General features: G+C 36.2%; 1 protein-coding gene across 1 annotated transcript in view; it reads left to right on the top strand.

The window, feature by feature from the left end:
• Positions 1–21,130, top strand: part of LOC150098956 (unconventional myosin-Ib-like) — a 574,946-nt gene that overhangs the window by 277,128 nt on the left and 276,688 nt on the right. Inside the window, exon 13 of the mRNA XM_090405778.1 lies at positions 17,040–17,130. Within this exon, the coding sequence (XP_090261904.1) occupies positions 17,040–17,130 (91 nt within the window). The remainder of the gene's footprint in view (positions 1–17,039; positions 17,131–21,130) is intronic.

The raw sequence follows: 21,130 nt of genomic DNA, 5'->3' as shown, positions 1-21,130 counted from the left end.
GTATTTCTACTACCCAGTTGGAAGGTTTCATTATTCTCCTGAACAACATTCATCTTCAAATCAAATTCACAGTTGAATTAGAAAGAAACAGGTGTCTATCGTTTTTGGTTACATTAGTTGAGATAGAGCAAAACACACTCAACTTTTCAGTCTACAAGAAACTAACTAACTCAGGGCGTTATCTACACACAACTTCTCATCACCACCCCACACAAATAGGATTTCCATAAATATTATTATTATTAACATCCGACCTTCATAAAGTCAGAGACTCATTGTGGGAGGTACACACAATGCTCACTCAAACTGTGACTTTAACTGATTCAATGTGTCTACATTCACAACACACTCAAGCAATGCATTTTACTCACCAACACTCTCTATGCAAAGAACATTAACTTCACTCCTCTGTTCACACCTTCCTTGTACAGTTTCCAGTGATGGCCTCTTGTTCTACCCCCCCATCTCCTATTCTATCAAAAATCTTTTCCATGTCAACCTGATAATAACCCCCGACTAGGCTTATATGTCTCAATCATATCCCCCTCCCCTCTTCTGCCTATTCACAAGGCTCTTCAATTTACATTCTCCCAATCTGTCCTTGTACTCCAAATTCCAAAGACCACTGGCCACCTTTGTTTATTTTCTCTGGGCTCTTTCCAACATATCCTCGTCACCGTGAGGCCTGATCAAGGCCTTATACAACAATTGCATCATAACCTCTTTATTTCTGCATATCATGGTTCTTCTCATCATTGCCATTATCCAATGTGATATCTCCACAATTTGTGCAATGTCGCCACTGAATTTTAGGTCATTGTCCACCACAATTCCCTGATCTCTCATTTCCTCTACCTCATGTAAAGTATCTCCACCAAGTGTATAGTTTGCATCCCATTGTTGCTCACCAAATCTCAAAACCTTACGCTTTGCAACATTGAACTGATATTTCCACTTAACTTCCCATTCATGCAATCTATTCAAGTCCTCTTGTAAGATCATAACATCTGCCTGACTCTGCATTGCTCTCTCCCCAATTTTGCATCATCGGCAAACAGCTGCATATCACTAGTTAAACCCATCCCAATATCATTAACATGCAAATTGAAGAACAATGGTCTCAAAACCGACAACTGCAGTTAACCACTAGTGACCTTTTTCTTTCTGGATACTGCACCCCCATATACAGCTTTCTGATACCTATCTAACAGCTAGTCACTAGTTCAACTCAGAGGTCTCTTATCCAATCCCATCTATTTCAATTTATTTAACAGCTTGTCATGTGACAGTCTATCAAAATCTTTTGCAAAATCTAAGTACACCACTGTATATGCATCACCCCTGTCCAAGGTATTTGCAACCTTGTTATAGACATAAGTTAGTAAAGCATGATCTCCCTTTAATCCATGCTGATAACCACAGAGAATGCTGCTGCTGTTATCAGCCCATTTCTGTATCCTGCTCACCAGTCTCTCTCTAGTACCTTCACCACAACTCCAGATATACAGATTGGCCTATAATTTAGTTGAGATAGAACTCTTATCTATATTTATTACTATTATTACGGGCAACTCCAGGGAGTCATTAGACTCATCGAGGGAGGCCCCAAATCATATTCATCACAACTATTTGACATTCATACAGTATCTATTGTTGAATTCTAATTATGTAGAAAATAGAATAAATGTTGTTTGATTCAGAATCCAACATGACTTTCCGTCACAAGAACTATATTTGTAAATATTATTTGATGTAAATAACATAAATTATAATTGATATCATATAACTACCTTAATTATGTCAAATATTTAATTGCTTAATCAAAGAAATGTTTTAATGGTAAATAGATTCTGTATTAAATATTATTAAGCTGTTTTGTTTATTGTTTTGTCAATATTGTAAGAACTTATATTTGTAATTTAACTACGCATTTATTGGAATGCAAATATTCTATTTATTCTTTTCATGAAAGTTAACGTAATGTAATAACTGAATGTAGTTATATAACCTAATGTAACATTCGCGAGAATGTTTACGTCTCTTTAAGAAAAAATAGATACGTAGTAGTAAAGGGAGTCGGAATGGAACTTTGGAACTATAAGGTAGCAAGGAAGTAAACTAAAGAAGTAGAAGTAATTAAAAGATTCCTAAGGATAGGAGTTGAGTAGATATTTTTTTATATAAGTGAATCTTATAGTTGGCTGAAAGCAAAACCAGCCGTAGTAATAAAAAGAAATTATTGCCGTAATCGGATAATTAGAGAACTGGACATTCAAAGAAGAATACTGAAAAAATCCAGTCAGTCTACAATTACGACTTATTTCTGTACTACCATGAAAGGGAATTGTACGGAGTTAAACTAGTTGATGAATGATAAATAAGAATAATTAATGTACCTTATAGTTGTTATCTGGATTTTTGAAGCGCGATTAGTAATGTTTTAGTTATTTAGTGTTTCGCAAGTGTGATAAATACAATTTGAAAGTGTGCTCACAAAATATTGGAAGTACTGAAGATTATTTCTGGTAAGGACAGTCATATTAGTTTATTTCAGTGTATGAAGATTAAGTATTAGTTCCGTTGCGCTGTTTCTAACATTAACTGTAGCATACCATCGAGGCTGAGAGTTGAAAATATAGACATTGAAATGATATCTGCCGTGGTTAGTGCCTGTTATGAGTCAATCGTAGAGTGTAGTTGAGAGATACAAGGAAACTGATTAATTAAGAATTTCTAATGTAATAAGTTGGGTATAGGAACTTTGTGATTCTGAAACTGTGAATTTGTATGTGAAAGTTTGGAAGATTGGATTAATATGAATGACGTGACTTGATATGCTAACGTGACTGGTTTGTCATATTTAGAAGTGGAATTATGTAATTGTTATATAACCATATATTAAATGTTTTGCTTGTTAATTTAAATATTGTGTTTGCCTGAATTTCTTTTTACTGCACCGTTCACAAAAATTCGGATCTAGCAGGAACCCCAGAAGGAAAGAAAATAAATACCATCGGCCTGAATGAGTGAAGAGACTGCTAATTTTGAATTAATCCTACTAATTCATATAGACTTATCTAAGGATAGAGTGGCGCAGTATAATAGAAATTTCTCTGCCCTTAGATCAGTGATTAATTTGTAATTAGTTTCCTTTATTTTATGAAAGTGACTTTTAGCAAGATGGCGGATTCGAACGTCAAGAGAACACGTCACCAAAATGGCGCAGTCGGCAGGATGTGATTTAATTGATAGAAAGTAATTTAACAGCTGTAGATTAACCAATTTAATTTAACTTGGTAATAATAATTGTGGAATTGCTCCCTGAAAATTTAGAAAGTAAAAATTGAATAGATCACAATGAACTGGTTGTAATCAGAAATCAGGCAAAGATAAAGTTTTTTTGTGAAATTAAAGGATTATATTATTTGAATTGATACTCCAATTTTCACAATGGCTGTTACTTCCAATTCAGAGATGGAAAACAGTGAATTTTTTAGAAGTATGAATCCCCAACAAGTAATTCCCCAATTTTCAGGAGAAGACTCTGATGATGTATTATCTTTTTTTACTTATGTTGAGAAACTCAGAGAAACAGCAGGTTGGACAGACTTTCAATTGTTGGTATTACTTAGAAACAAACTAATTGGTAAAGCTAAGACATATTTTTTTTCATCTCCTGTACTTAAGGAAACATTTGAATACAAGAAATTTAAGGAAGTCTTGCTATCTCAATTTTGTAAACGGAGGAGTGTTGGACCGAATTTGTGGAAGCTACAGAGGATTATACAAAAGGACAAAGAATGTGTTGGTGACTTCTACAATCGATTACTAACTCTCTCTGAAAGTTTAAATGTATCCAATGAAGACAAACCTCATTTGGATTGGGCAGTTTATCTACAATTTAGACAAGGTGTCAGACAAGAACTGAGGGAGACAGCCTATAAGAAGATAACCTCACTAGAGGAATGTCTTATAGCTGTCAAGGAAAAGGAACAGATGATTGGAGACCTTTGCCTTTCATCTAATATTGGCCTTGTAAACATGGTAGGAACAACTGATTGTTCCATAGGAGTAAATAAATCCTCAAAAGAGAACAGAAAGAAAGAAGATGAAAGGAAAATCATTAGAGAGAATCCTATTGATCAAAACTGTATGTCCGACACTAAAGAACAAACCAACAAGAAATTATTTAAGGAAGTAAAAGACATTGTTCACCAGGAAGTAGAAAAATTGCAACAGCCAATGAAGAATAAATTAGATGAAGTAATAAAAAAATTGACAGAAATGACTGTAGGATTTCAAGAAAATTTCAATCCCACAGCAGAACATATTAGTAAAGTTGTCAAACTGGAGGTTGAGAAGCAAAATAAACCAATATTGGCTAAATTGGATAGAGTAGTGGAAGCCCTGGAGAATGTTCGACAGCAAATTCCCATTGATCCTCAAGCTCAGACAAGGAGAAAATTTCTCAGAGATGATGGAGATCCTCCCAAATGTTTTAATTGCAACAAGATTGGTCACATCGCTAGGAATTGCTACTTTAATAAAAGAAACTACTCTAACAGCAGAAGAAACTCTAATTTTGGACATATTTCTCATAGAACATATAATAAAGCTCAAAATTTCCCTAGATCAAGAGAGTTAATGATGAAGGTTACAGGATGTGTCAAAGGTCATAATTGTAACATTCTATTTGACACAGGTTGTAATGCCTCAATCATCAGTAAGCATTATTTCCTAAAGTTAAGAGATAGATTATGGAAGGATGTCACCAATTTAAGGAGACCTGTAAGAATTTCCACTCTTTCTAATTCGAGATCTACAGCATATGAAAAAGTTCGTGCACAAATTTATATACCTGACATCAACCTCAGTGTATATCAAGATCTGTTGATAGTCCCTTTCTCTCCTAGCTTAAATGCTCACATAATATTAGGAACAAATTTTATGGAGAAGCATCACTTCTCTTGTGACTTTTCCACAGGTCAAATATCCATATTGAATAGAAGAATACGTGTTAAAAGAAACAATAACTCTGAGTGCACAGGAACAAGGCAACTAACAAGAAGATTTTGTGTGCCTAATCAAGAAGAACAACCTGATAAGATGCAATCATCTATAGACAAACAAGCTGTGAAAAATACTGATTTAAGCTCTACTATACTTGATCAGCCTATTATTCAACTTGACACTGACTTGACATCAAAACTTCAAGTATCTGATTCTGAGCAAGAAATTTGTACTGAGAATCAATTACCAGCTGAGATTAATTTTACTGAGGTATCAGCTTTGCATATCAGAACTAAGAATATGAGAAGAGGAGACAATTATAAGGACTTAAATAATTACAGAAGGAAAACCAGAAGAATCAATCACCAAAGTAGAAGATATACTACAGTCAAATGTAATGACAGTAAGAATCTAAGTAAAGACCGAGAAGTTGTTGAAGATAGTACATGCGTTGTAGAAAACACAGGACGGAGTTTCATCCAAACAAGGTATAACCTAAGACAAAAAAAAAAAAAAAAAGAGTAGTAGAAATCTGATTCCACCACCTAAACGTTTAGAGTGAAAAATTTTTCTTTAAGGAAAAATTTTTCAAAGGAAGAGTAAGCCTTTGTTGGATTCTAATTATGTAGAAAATAGAATAAATGTTGTTTGATTCAGAATCCAACATAACTTTCCGTCACAAGAACTATATTTGTAAATATTATTTGATGTAAATAACATAAATTATAATTGATATCATATAACTACCTTAATTATGTCAAATATTTAATTGCTTAATCAAAGAAATGTTTTAATGGTAAATAGATTCTGTATTAAATATTATTAAGCTGTTTTGTTTATTGTTTTGTCAATATTGTAAGAACTTATATTTGTAATTTAACTACGCATTTATTGGAATGCAAATATTCTATTTATTCTTTTCATGAAAGTTAACGTTATGTAATAACTGAATGTAGTTATATAACCTAATGTAACATTCGCGAGAATGTTTACGTCTATCGGTTATCATAGAGACGCGTGGAAATAAACGAGCGCGTGTGAGGGGAGCGTTTGTAGAGGAGAAGAAAAAATAGATACGTAGTAGTAAAGGGAGTCGGAACGGAACTTTGGAACTATAAGGTAGCAAGGAAGTAAACTAAAGAAGTAGAAGTAATTAAAAGATTCCTAAGGATAGGAGTTGAGTAGATATTTTTTTATATAAGTGAATCTTATAGTTGGCTGAAAGCAAAACCAGCCGTAGTAATAAAAAGAAATTATTGCCGTAATCGGATAATTAGAGAACTGGACATTCAAAGAAGAATACTGAAAAAATCCAGTCAGTCTACAATTACGACTTATTTCTGTACTACCATGAAAGGGAATTGTACGGAGTTAAACTAGTTGATGAATGATAAATAAGAATAATTAATGTACCTTATAGTTGTTATCTGGATTTTTGAAGCGCGATTAGTAATGTTTTAGTTATTTAGTGTTTCGCAAGTGTGATAAATACAATTTGAAAGTGTGCTCACAAAATATTGGAAGTACTGAAGATTATTTCTGGTAAGGACAGTCATATTAGTTTATTTCAGTGTATGAAGATTAAGTATTAGTTCCGTTGCGCTGTTTCTAACATTAACTGTAGCATACCATCGAGGCTGAGAGTTGAAAATATAGACATTGAAATGATATCTGCCGTGGTTAGTGCCTGTTATGAGTCAATCGTAGAGTGTAGTTGAGAGATACAAGGAAACTGATTAATTAAGAATTTCTATTGTAATAAGTTGGGTATAGGAACTTTGTGATTCTGAAACTGTGAATTTGTATGTGAAAGTTTGGAAGATTGGATTAATATGAATGACTTGACTTGATATGCTAACTTGACTGGTTTGTCATATTTAGAAGTGGAATTTATGTAATTGTTATATAACCATATATTAAATGTTTTGCTTGTTAATTTAAATATTGTGTTTGCCTGAATTTCTTTTTACTGCACCGTTCACAAAAATTCGGATCTAGCAGGAATCCCAGAAGGAAAGAAAATAAATACCATCGGCCTGAATGAGTGAAGAGACTGCTAACTAATTTTGAATTAATCCTACTAATTCATATAGACTTATCTAAGGATAGAGTGGCGCAGTATAATAGAAATTTCTCTGCCCTTAGATCAGTGATTAATTTGTAATTAGTTTCCTTTATTTTATGAAAGTGACTTTTAGCAAGATGGCGGATTCGAACGTCAAGAGAACACGTCACGACACTATCATACCTCGCCTTAAACTCATTCACTTCACAGCATCCACCACAGACTCAGGGAGCGCATTCCACTCATTCATTACTCTAAAAGTAAAGAACCCAGCTCTAACACCTTTACTAACCACACTTTTGCCCAGTTTCCATGGATGTCCCCTAGTCCTCCCACAACCAGCCCTGTTCTCAAAAATATCTTCTGAATTAATTTTATAGAAACCCTTCAGTAATTTGAATGTCTCAATCATATCTCCCCTCCTCCGCCTATCAACCAATTTTTGCAACCCACAAATCCTCAACCTGTTCTCATACGGTTCATTCCACAGACCTGCTATCATCTTGGTCACTCGCCTCTGGATCCTCTCCACCTCCTCCCCATCAAGAAGAACCCTAGGTGACCAAATCTGAGCACAGTAGTCTAGATGGGGTCTTATCAAGGCTCGATACAGAGGAACAATAACCTGTTTGTCTCTGCTTGTCAACGTATTCTTCAGCAACCAAGTGATTTGATGAGCTGATTTGGCCACTTTTGCAATGTGTCCCCTAAATTTCAATTCCTTATCTACCAACACTCCTAAATCTCGTGCCTCATCAATTTCCTGGAGCACGGTTCCACCAATGCAGTAAACTGCCGCCAATCTTTTTGCCCCAAAATGCATAACCTTACATTTTGCCACATTAAACTGACATCCATTCTCCTTAGCCCAGACCTCCAATCTATCCAAATCATCCTGCAAAATTTTGACGTCATCTGCATTCACTATTGCCCTACCCAACTTTGCATCATCTGCAAACAAATGAACTGTTCCTCTCAGATCCTTTCCTATATCATTTATGAACAAATTAAACAGCAGTGGTCCAAGAACAGATCCTTGTGGCACACAACTAGTTACAGGCCGTCTTGTGGACTCTACTCCTGAGTAAACCACTCTCTAGTCTATATTTAGTTGAGAACACAGTCTTATCACCACCTTTATGCAGTGGAACAATTTTACTTTCTTTCCATTCCCTTGGAACCTTTACTGTTAAAAGACTTTTATTAAACAGAAATGACAATCCTACTGCCAATTCTCTCAAATGTTCCCTCAAGATGCTTGGTGATATGTCATTAAATCCTATTGCCATATTGACATCAAGGTCATTTATTTCCTCAAATACCTCCTTCTCATTCACAATTAAGCCCTCCTCTCCTATGCACTCAAGTTCCTCATGATTCCACCCTGATCAGGATGAAACAACCTTAAAAACTGATCACTGAATACCTCAGCTAGTTGTCTTCTGCAGCAGTTACTATTCTGCCATTATCATCCATTAACGTCATCTTACCATGATCATTCTGGTATGATGATATTAATGGATCTGCTTGCCACATATCTAAAAAAAACTCTCTAGGGCTTTCGTTTGCCTGATTTGCCAATTTCTGCTCATACTGCAATTTTTTTTCTTTACTGAGTCATTCTCTTCGCTTGTTCTTTACACTCTTCATGTAACTGATTTTTGCAATTATTCATCCTATACTGTCTCCAAAGTACTTTCTTCTAGATTTCATGCTTAAGTCCCTCATTCATCCATTGTACACCTACATTATTGAACCTTTTCTCCTTTGGAATACATTCACACATTGATGCTGTGATGTATTTCTTTATCAGTATTATATATATAATACTGATAAAGTATATAAGGAAATAAATGCCCAAGCAGCATTTATTTCCTTACTGCTTAACTCCTCATTCCATTCTATAGCTCCAAGCTGTTTCCTAAGCTTTTTGTAATAACCAGCCTTGTACTTCCACCTATATCCTTTCCTCACAGAAGTCTGCATAGGGCTAGCCACAACCCAAGTGATCACTTCATGATGACTCTCACCGACTGGAGGAAAGTGTAAAACCCCACTCACAATTACATCATCTGATTAAATGATCAGATCTAAAACTCTCGATCTGCTTGTGTCCTCCTTTATGCTGATCTCAACTTGAGAAATTCATTTTCCTTATTCCCAAATTCTCTTTCTCCATTTCACTCTATACTGCTATAATTAAAATCATCCATAATAATTACTCTTCCTTTGTTCACTAATCCAAGTTGTTTATAGATTTTTTCATCACCAACCTCCACATTCACTGGCCTATAGCAACATTCAACTAAATATGTCATCCTTTCAGCCTCCATGTTACACCTCACTGCCTCATAACCATGCCACTGTTTCCCTCTTTGATGTCTACCTTCTGTGGAGATAATTCCCCTGCTATCATCAGCACTCCCCCTCCCTGTTTGTCCTTTCTATCCCTGTAAAAAATACTGTATCCTTCTATTCCTATTCCGATTCTGTCCACCCATCCAATGATTTTTCAGACAAATAAGCTTAATCAGTGAAACCATTTCATCTCCCTTATTTCTGATACTTCTGGCATTTGTAAACAAACACAGTTCATTTTTAGATTTATAACCAATCCTATCCAAGCCGCTTGTTGGTTGTGATTTCCCCACCACACCTACCCTTGCCCAATTACCTTTATCACCACTTAACACATATCTGCTCAGTCTCAACTTTCCCACCTACATCGCAATATACTCTATCTTCATATACATATTCACTGCCACTTTCAACATCGACTCTCTCTATGCCATGTCTCCCTGTCCACACGGGCTCCCCCCCCACCTGTATCTCTGTTCCTCTTGCATTCTCATTCTCTTTTCATCTCTCACACTACTACTGTTTCCATTGCCAAGCACTTCTGTCTCTTTAGTATCACTCTCCTGATTTTTCACTTCATCTCTTACTTCTGATCTCTTGCACACATCACTATACTTCCATCTAACAACATTTCTCTAGTGCACTCACTCCGAAGCCTTTCAAATACAAACCATCATGCCTGTACTAAAACCATTTGTCAATTATATGTCATACATCCACAAACTGTACTCTCTTCTCCTCACACAGCTCTGCTAACATGCAGTTCATGATTTTGGAAACCTCTTGATGTATTATCATCAAGCTCAGTCTTATTTGCTATCTGATGGCCAGTAGACCCTTGAATAGGGAAGTATTATTTTATATTTGGTATGCCCTTGTAGGTTTGTAAGTATTGCATATAATAAAAGGCGTATGGATGGTAAATGGAAAAAAAAAAAACTACCCTAGCAAATATGGTATCATCCAGTGCAATGTCCCATTGTATCATGGATGCTTGTGAATGTCTTCAGGAAACAGATTATTATGACTATTACTATTATTACGGGCGACTCCAGGGAGTCCTTAGACTCATCGAGAAAGGCCCTAAACATCATGTCCACACAACTATATGACATTCTCACAGTATCTGTCATACCTTGCCTTGAACTCACTCACCGTCATAGCACCCACAACAGACTCTGGCAGCTTATTCCACTCATTTACCACTCTAAAAGTAAAGAACCCAGCTCTAACACTGCTGCTAACCACACTCTTGCCCAGCTTCCATAGGTGGCCCCGAGTTCTCCCACCACCACCAGTCCTGATCTCAAAAATATCCTCTGAATTAATTCTATAGAAATCCTTTAGCAATTTGAATGTCAATCATATCTCCCCTTTTTCCCCTATCAACTAATTTCTGCAACCCACAAATCTTCAACCTGTTCTCATATGGTTCATTCCATATACCTGCCATCATCTTAGTCACTCGCCTCTGGATCCTCTCCACCTCCTTCCCATTAAGAAGGAACCTAGGTGACCAAATCTGGGCACAGTAGTCGAGATGAGGTCTTATCAAGGCTCAGTACAGAGGTACAATAACTTGCTTGTCTCTGCTCGTCAAGGTATTTTTCAACAACCAAGTGAGTTGATGAGCTGATTTAGCTACTTTTGCAATATGCCCCCTAAACTTCATCTCCCTATCCACCAACACTCCCAAGTTCCTGGCCTCATCAATCTCTTGGAGTACAATTCACCAATTTACTTCCACCAATGTGGTATACTGCTGCTAATCTTTTCACCCCAAAATGCATAATCTTACATTTTCTCACATTAAATTGACATCCATTTTCCTTAGCCCAGAACTCCAATCTATCCAAGTCATCCTGCAAGATTTTACATCTTCTGCATTCACTATTGCCCTACCCAACTTGGCATCATCAGCGAACAAATGAACTGTTCCTCTTAGATCCTTCCCTATATTGTTAATGAACAAATTAAACAGCAGTGGTCCAAGAACAGAACCCTGCAGCACACCACTAGTCACAGGCCGTCTTTTGGACTCTACTCCTGAATAAACTACTCTTTGATATCTCTCCATCAACCACCCACCTATCCATCTCACCAACCCTATATCCATTCCCATATGCTGTAGTTTACGGATTAGAATTGCATGTGGTATCCTGTCAAATGGCTTAGCCAGGTTCAGCAGTATCACTGTAAACCCATTACCCTTATCCAGTTCAGCCGTCACTGTGTTATATAACTTGAGCAAGTTACTGAGGCATGATCTACCCTTCACAAAGCCATGCTGTCCCCCATACAGTATCTCATTTTCATCAATCCATTCCTGTATTTTTCTCTTGACTATTCTCCAAGACCTTGACAACGACTCCTGATATGCTTATCGGTCAGTAATTTGCAACCGTAGTCTTGGATCCTCCTTTATGCAGTGGAACTATTTTCCCCTCTTTCCACCCCTTCGGGACTAAACCAGACCCTAGACTCAGATTAAACAACATGGTCAAGGGCACTGATAATTCTTTAGCTGCTTCACGCAAGACCCGTGCCAGTATACCATCCAAGATGATTTATTTTGTAACCCGTTAGACCACCACACCTGAAAGCAGTCATAAAAGCTTCATATTTGGTTTGTTTCTAATGTAGGAAAATGGATTATCTAATGTTTAGCCTTTTTAGGTATTACTAGGAACAGTATGCCTTTATAGCAGCAGCGCTTAACATTGTTGCCAGATCTCAGGTCCACATCTTTTACATCTGGTGTTGTGCAATAGAGGTTATGTGATGCATATCATCAGCCCTTTATGTAATAAACTTTGCCATCTTACTTGAATTACTGTTGAGCAGTGTACATTGAAATATTAAAACAACAACAACAAAAAAATTATTTAACATACATACTTGTCATTCTATTCGCAGTGTTTTTAATACTGCAAATATTAACCACGTAATAATGAAGGGGATACAAATCCTTTGATGTTTATCTGCCAGTAAGCGAAACTCTAAGAACTAGGACTAAAATCTATGAGTTTCATACCGAAAAACTATCGGCAAATCCAAGTGCAAGTAACCACTTGGTAGTACAACACCAAGGCAACTCGTATCAAAGGTGGAGCAAGCTCCCTCACTATCCTTGATATTTTCTCATAATGTAAAAACACAGCCCCTAGGGGATGTAATACTGTAATTACATTATGAGGAGAGGTCACTACCCAGACTGGTTTCAACCTTTTTTTGAGGTCTCATCAGTGATTAGGTTGACCTGGAAGATAACAAGGTTTAAGTGAAAAGAACTTACGTACCTTCACTATACGAATGCCGTAAAGGTGTGCCTGTATATTATAACATAGAATAAAAGCCAAAAGGCTATTTTTCTGGCAACCTTAATAATATTGAAGGGGATACAAATCCTTTGATGTTTATGTCACTGATGAGACCTCAAAAAAGGTTGAAACCTGTCTGGGTTGTGACCTCTCCTCATAATGTAATCACAGTATTACATCCCCTAGGGGTTGTGTTTTTACATTATGAGAAAATATCAAGGATAGTGAGGGAGCTTGCTCCACCTTTGATACGAGTTGCCTTGGTGTTGTACTACCAAGTGGTTACTTATACTTGGATTTGCTGATAGTTTTTCGGTATGAAACTCATAGATCTTAGTCCTAGTTCTTAGAGATCTTGGTCCTAGTTCTTAGATAAACATCAAAGGATTTGTATCCCCTTCATTATTATTAAGGTTGCCAGAAAAATAGCCTTTTCGCTTTTATTCTATGTTATTAACCACTTAACTTTAAGATGATGTGATATAAAAAGCAAAATATCATTGAATGAAATAATAATAAAATTAAAATAATTGCTGAATAATTTAATATTTGCAACAATTTTTGGCTATGTTTCCTAGCCATAAACAACAATAAGCACAACAGTTAAATTGCAAGTATGTAACAATGTGTGTAGATGGAGTTATCTTCCTGCAGTTGATATCAAATAAATTGTCATTTGCTTGCAATTTAAGTTTATTCTTTTCAGTTATATTAATAATAGGTAGGAAACATAGCCAAAAAGTTTGCAAATATTAATTTTTTTTCCTACTAATGTGTGTCATCCATTATTTTAATTTTATTATTAAAGATGATTTCAAGCCAGCACCTCTCATTAAAAACATTTTGCCTATGAGAGTCTATGGTAGGAGATATATATAGATAAACAAGATAAGATATTCGGAATGGTGTTATAGGCATATAAATGATTGGGATGACAATGAAATGTGTAGGCAAATTAACTTAATGAGAGCATTTCACTATAAGAGATTTCAGTTATTGCACTGCAGACTTGATGAAAGAATCATACAATGAGAATAAAGTGCAACTTCTTTATTAGAAATTAATTATTTAGAGTATATGATGGTGAGAATATAGACCACTGTCTAGCCCAATCAACACCTGATACTTTCACTTCCAATTCTCCTAACACTTGCTTCCTTTCTATATATTGCACCGCATCATTTACACCAGTATTATATATGCTGATAAAGTGCTCATTCAATAACTCCACTATAGCCTTTGCAACTGTTATTCTTTTGCCATGACTATCCACCAGTGTCAACCTGCCATAATTATTCTTTCACTTACTTACCATATAGTAGAAAAATTCCCTTGAGTTAACCTTGGCCTGAATAGCCAATCTTCTATCATACAGCATCTATTCTTTTTTTACCTTTCTAGTCTGATAACCACAAAGCCACAAACAAACTCAGCTCTCAGCTCACTTTATGCTTTTCATGGATCTGATATATGATCGGATCCATGAAGATTTATGATCTTCATGGATCCGATCACCACCAACTACCTTGTGCCACAAACTGCCTTGTTTCACCATTTCCCAAACAAGTACCTCATGATCACTCTCACCAACCGGCAGCAGGTCAGTATCTCATTAACAACTACAATTTGTGAAGCTATCACCAAATCCAAAACATAAAAACCTCTAGTTGCTTCAGTCACATGCTGCTTAAGATATTTATCTCTCAAAAAATCAACAAACCCACTCTCCTTGTTCTATGCACTATCTCCTCCTTCTATTCTATATTTCTGTAGTTAGTCTCCCATCAAAATCAGCTTATTTTTACATTCCCAACCAATTTGCATAAACATTTCACAATGAGTATTATCCGCATTCCCTGGCCTATAACAGCATCCTATCAGATGTACTAGCCTGTTAATTTCAACTTCACACAACACAAATTCAAAATCTGTGCATGTACTATCAACTTCCACACTTTATGGACAATTCCTCTGCAATCATTAACAGCATCCCCCCCTCCTCTTTTCACATTGCTATCCTTCGGGAACATTATATATCCTTCCATTTCTATTCCCGACATCACATCCTCCTCAGACAACCACGTTTCACTTATTCCAATTATAGTTAGCTGTTTTGACTCAATCAATGCAACAAACTCAGCTCTCTTGTTTAGAATACTGCTTATATTTGTGTACAAACATAACGATCATTGTTTCTTCGAGGCCATTTCTACTAGCACCAATATTCTCTATTCTGGCTGCTATATCACATCTTTCTCTTCAGTCTGACCACTCCCATTTCCCCAGTCCTGACTCTGATTTCCATTCCTACCTGTCTCATCATCACCATTATACATTCCATCACCTTGTACTTCTGTAATCACATCTTCTACCTCATATTTATCTTCCTTCTGTCATATAATCTGTTTATTTGTGCTGTTCTGCTTCACAAGTATACTCTGATTATTTACCACATTAACTTCTTGCCTCTGTGTCTTCTCAGAAAACAATAGCCTTTCTAAATGCCAAACACCAAACTCGTTCAAATACAGTCCATCAACTTTAAACCATTCCAGCTTTCCTTCAAATTCATTCCACATATTTTCAAATTGAATCCCTTTTGCCTCACACAACTCAGCCATCTTATTATTCATTATCTCTGCTCTCCTCAATTCACTGTTGTTATGTCAGGTTTACACTATTGTAACAGCACTATTCTTCATCTGCTGCAACAATTTCCTGAAGTCTCTATGAACATTCTTCCCCCCGTCCCCAACTAAGTCATTTGTGCTCATAATAAAGCGCACAAAACATGCTTTTCTGGTGGGACAATGAAGCAAATAACTGATGCATTGCAGAAAAGGAAATACATCAGTTATTTTCTTCATTGTTCCACCAGAAAAGTATGTTTTGTGCACTTTATTAGTCATCACACCTCTTATAGTCCCCATACAATGATATATGACTATCCCTTGATTCTTTCTTCATACTACTGACTTCCTCCTTCTCATTCTCATAAGTCAATCCCCTCTCCAGATATTTCATTTTCACTATCTCTTGTTTAAGCACTTCTGCTGTAGTCCCAACTCTTGCTCCCATTTCTAATCGATCTAATCTATCAAGACACTTTTCACATATGTTAATGCTTTCCTTTTTCTTGTTTACCCAAACAGTCCACAAATCTTTAACATTTTTTGGTGCTTACATATAGTAATTTTCATAACACATACATTGCAAAAAATCCAAAGCCAAGCTAGATCTTCGTACCGAAACCCTCCATGCCGCTGATGTGCGTTTTTTTTATGGACACTGTTTTCAGAGGCAGAAGTAGTATAATGAACAAACACGTAGCAAAACACAATATGAACACCCAAAAAAATTCCAACAATACTACTGTAGGACACTTGTATCTAAACTGAAAAAAATGCAGAACAATTTACAATAAAAAACTACACTACACACTAATTTAAAAACACTTTTTTCAACACAGCTCAAATCTACTGCTATGTTCATATGCATCACTAGTGCAACCCCCATATCACTGGGGATACTTAGCTAGGATGTGGGAGAGGGGGGGGGTAATTTAATGGTTAGACGCTGCTAGTGAAACAGTATTTGGAATTAGAAGCAAAGAATTGCCTATTCAAAGCAAATAGGATAAATTGAGTGACAGTGACAGAAAATCGGTGATTCACAGAGGAAGTGACAATAGGAAAAGTATGAAACCTGACAAAATGTACCCCATGAAGTTCAAAATGGGAATGAAACCCATAAGGAAACAGAAATTAAATATGAGAAGCAGCTAATGAAGTGGTAAAAGGAAATGTTTAGGATTTTTTTCTGTTCAATTGTCATGGAAGAGGAGTTAACTTCAGAGGTGAGCAGCATGTGGAAGAATGACACTCCAGTGTGTGCATTTAAAATTTTAATTGTATCCCTAATAATGTCTTTGTGACTGAGGAAATATAGGATCCATTAAACTTGTGTTTGATTATTTCTCTGTACTGCATTTATTCCATTAAACCTTATAAAGAGTTTAAACTAGCACTCAAGTCTAAATACTCATCTGTTAATAAACAAACTTGGTTTGGGAGAAAAACTTATCAAATAGAAATTGGGAAGATTTTAAGTCAGGCGGTATGGTATTAATAATGAAAACTTTTTTTTTCTCTTTGTTTTGTTTTTATTCTTAACAGCAGTGTTTTTCAAAATTTATATTAATTTTCACTTGTACTTGTTTCTCCCTATGGTATGTTCTTTAATTAAAAAAAAAAAAATTCAATACTTTTACCAAATTTTTTTTTTAGGCTAATTACGCAAGAAATGCCTTATGTAAAGCACTTTACAGTCGTCTTTTTGCATGGATTATCAACAGAATTAATGAAACAATCAGGGTAAGTTATTTCGTTAGCCAAATGTAGTAAAATTGCAGATATGCAGTTTCTAATTTTGATTAAAATCAGAGTATTTTCTTAAAAACAAATTCTAACTGGGGATGAATTGATTATTATGTAAGGCTCACGAGCTTGTGCAACTCAAGATCCTATATATTTACATGTGTGGATTGACTATTAACTTTGTAATGACATCTGATTAAAATCTTTACACTAAGATGAAATATTTTCACTTAGGATTATAAAGGTTGTTATTATTATTATCTTTATAATACTAATTATTATTGTTATCTTTATAACTAATTATTATTGTTAGTAGTGGGTATCTCTATATATTATATGGGTATCTCCATGGCATCAGAAGATATCATGGAGACACACATTTACCTTTATACACACAGTACCTATCATACTTCTCTTTAAACTCAATCCCAGTTCAGTACCAATCACAACTAATTCTAGCAGTCCATTCCATTTGCTTATCACTCTCCATGTAAAAAACCTAGTCTGCACATCCTTACTAACCACATGTTTACAACTTCCAGGGATAAGAGAGAGAGAAATATATATATATATATATATATATATATATATATATCATGTAGAGAAAAAACTTCCTTTAATATATAGAACCCCTTTAACACATTCAAATCTGGGCAATCATCAGTCTCTTGCCATCACTCTCATATCTGGTGTGACAAGACAAAACATTGTACCTCACGAAAATTTGGTGCTTGCGTTTTAGTGGACACCACATATTATAATGGTTCTTTGATTGTAACCAAACTGCATAGATGGATAAGGAGAACTAATGTATTTGTTTTAGGATATATTAAACACTAATCTGGAAGATGAGATTAAACACCTAAAGAAGAGATTGGCAGATGAGAAGGATGAAGTTAGTAGTACAAAGAAAGAATCAAGGGATAGCAAGGGATAGTCGTATATCATTGTACAGGGACTCAATCGTTAGAGATGTGATGACTAGTAAAGTAGACAAAACATGCTTTCCTGGTGGAATATTGAACTAATGCTTTGCAGAGAAGGAAAGAGTGGGCATCAGAATTAGCCCACCACTTGATGGGGAAAAAAAAAGTAATGTTGATGAGACTTAAGGAAGTTGTTGCCGGAGGTAAAGGGTAAGAGTGTTGTTGGAAAAGTTGTTAGTGTATTGCCCAGATATGACAATAGTGAATTGAGAAGGAGAGCAGAAATAATTATTATTATTATTCTACGAGCACCTCCATGGAGTCCGAAGACTCATCGCGGGAGACCCAATCTATCCACACAATCTATCATACCTCTCCTTGAATAATATGCATCACCTATCAGAAAAAGCACTCACAACTGACTCTGGCAACCCATTCCACTCATTCACCACTCTCCAAGCAAAAAATATAGTCCTCACACCCCTACTGACCACACCTTTATTCAACTTCCAGGGATGACCCCTTGTTCTGGTCCCTCTAGCGAAATGCTAAAACATTTCCCCTGCATCTATCCTATAAAATCCTTTAAGCAACTTAAATGTTTCTATCATATCACCCGTTTTCCCCTCTCAACCAACCTGCAATCCACACACCTTCAATCTATCCTCATAGGGCACATTCCACAGTCCACTCGCCATCTTGATCACTCACCTCTGAATCCTCTCCACCGCTTCTGCATCCACAAGAAATCCAGGGGACCAGAATTGAGCACGGTGATCCAGATGTGGGCATATCAAGGCCTTATAAAGAGTAATTACAACTTCCTTATTTCTACTTGTTAATGTGTTCTACACTAGCCAAGTAATCTTATGTGCTGCCTTAGCAATCTTTGCAATATGTCCTCTAGACTTTAACTCTCTGTCTACCACCATCCCTAAATCTCTAGCTTCATCTATTTCCTGGAGTACAGTGCCATCAATGTGATAAACAGCTTGTAATCTATTTATCCCAAAGTGCATAAACATTAAACTGATACCCATTATCTTTTGTTCATACTGACAGCCTATTTAAATTGTTCTGCAAGCTCTCCACATTGCCTTGATTAATGATGAGAAATTACCTCATTTCTCATCATCAGCAAACAACTGAATATTTCCTTTCAGGTTATTTCCTATATTATTTATGTATGAATTAAACAGCAATGGTCACAGCACTGAACTTTATAGCACACCACTAGTTACCTGCTTTTTGCCTCGATTCTGCCCCTCCATATACCACTTTTTGATATCTGTTCAGCAGTCACCCTCTTATCCACTTAACCAGGGTCATATCCATCCCCATTTGTTCTGATTTGCATAACAGTGTTTCATGTGGTATTCTGTCATATGCCTTTGCAAAATCCAGCAAAATTATCGTATAGCAATTTCCTTTATCCAACTCAGCTGTTCTCTGTTATAAAAAAGTTAGTAAATTACTAAGGCATTACTGATCCTTCAGAAAGCCATGTTGACCCTCATACATCATCATATTTTTATCTAGCCATTTTTGAATTCTCTTTTTTATCAATTTTTCTAATACTTTTACCACCAGGCCTGAGATACTGATTGGTCTATAATTTGCTACTGTAGTCTTAGAACCTCCCTTATGCAAAGGAATAATTTTGCCCTCTTTCCACTCCCTTGGAACTCTACCAGCACTGAGACTTAAATTACACAGCTAGGTCAAAGGCATTGCCAGTTGCACATTCTCGCACAATCCTAGCAAATATCCCATCTAATCCCACATCTGTATTAATCACATCTGCTAATTCATCCACCTCTGTTCCCACATTATTGTTTGTCACTTAGGTTAAAGCAGTTACCTCACTAGGAAGATATATGCTTGCAAAGTGGCCATTCAGTAATTCAACTATTTTCTCTGCTTCCGTCTCCTCATGACCATCATCACTCATTAAGGTTAATAGTCATTCTTCCTCTTACTTGCCACATAACGAAAGAACTCTTTGCGATTTCCTTTTGCATGCTTGGCTAAATTCTTCTCATAATCTGATTTTGCCTTCTTTGCCGTGCTGGTCACCTTTCTTCTTATTATTATTAAACAAGACCTCATGGAGTCAAAGACTCATCTAGGAGGTCCTTTTATCTCACACACACATCTCATCATACCGTGTCTTAAACACATTCAAACTCCATGCAGACACCACACTTTCAGGCAAGGCATTCCAATTACTCACAACTATTCACGAAAAAAACCTGTCTCTCACTCCCCTACCCACACCCTCTTTACAGTTTCCAGGGGGTGACCTCTGGTTCTCCCCCTGATCTAACACTATTCTCTGTAGAACTTCTCCACCATTGATCCTATAACAACCCCTTACCAACTTGTAGGTCTCTATCATATCTCCCGTCTTCCTTCTCTCCACTAGACTCTGCAAATTACATCTTTTCAATCTTTCTTCATACTCGACATTCCAGAGGTCAGAAACTACCTTAGTCAGTCGCCTTTGGACCGTTTCCAACATCTCTTCATCCTTCTGAAAACCAGGTGACCAAATCTGGGCACAATAGTCCATGTGTGGCCTAATCAAAGCTTTATACAATGGAACAAGAATCTCCCTACTTCTACACGTCAGTGTCCTCCGCATCATTCCCAGAAGTCTTTGTGTTGTCTTCACAATTTTGGTGATGTGTCCCCTAAATTGTAGATCCTTAACCAATATCACCTCCAGATCTCTTATTTCCTCTACTTCCAACAATATATTCTCACCAAGCATAAATTCTGCATCCCATCTTTGTTTTCCAAATTTTAAAACCTTACATTTTGCAACATTGAACTCACATCCCCATTTGCTTGCCCAATCACCCAATTTATTCAAGTCTTCTTGCAAGGCCACAGCATCTTCACTACTCTTTATGGTTCGTCCCAACTTTGCATCATCTGCAAACAACTGAATATCTCCATCCAATTTTTCACCAATATCATTAATATACAAGTTAAATAGTCAGCTATCAGCTAACACCTTTTTATTCCCGCATACAGGAGTAGGCGAGGCCATTTAGCCCTATCTAACTTTTG

The sequence above is a fragment of the Typopeltis vanoorti genome, chromosome 15 (assembly GCF_054136105.1).
Source record: "Typopeltis vanoorti isolate ZY-2024b chromosome 15, IOZ_Tvanoo_1.0, whole genome shotgun sequence".
NCBI classification, from domain to species: Eukaryota; Metazoa; Arthropoda; class Arachnida; order Uropygi; family Thelyphonidae; genus Typopeltis; species Typopeltis vanoorti.
The sequence above is the reverse complement of the archived record's forward strand: the minus strand, read 5'-3'. Positions and strand labels throughout refer to the sequence as shown.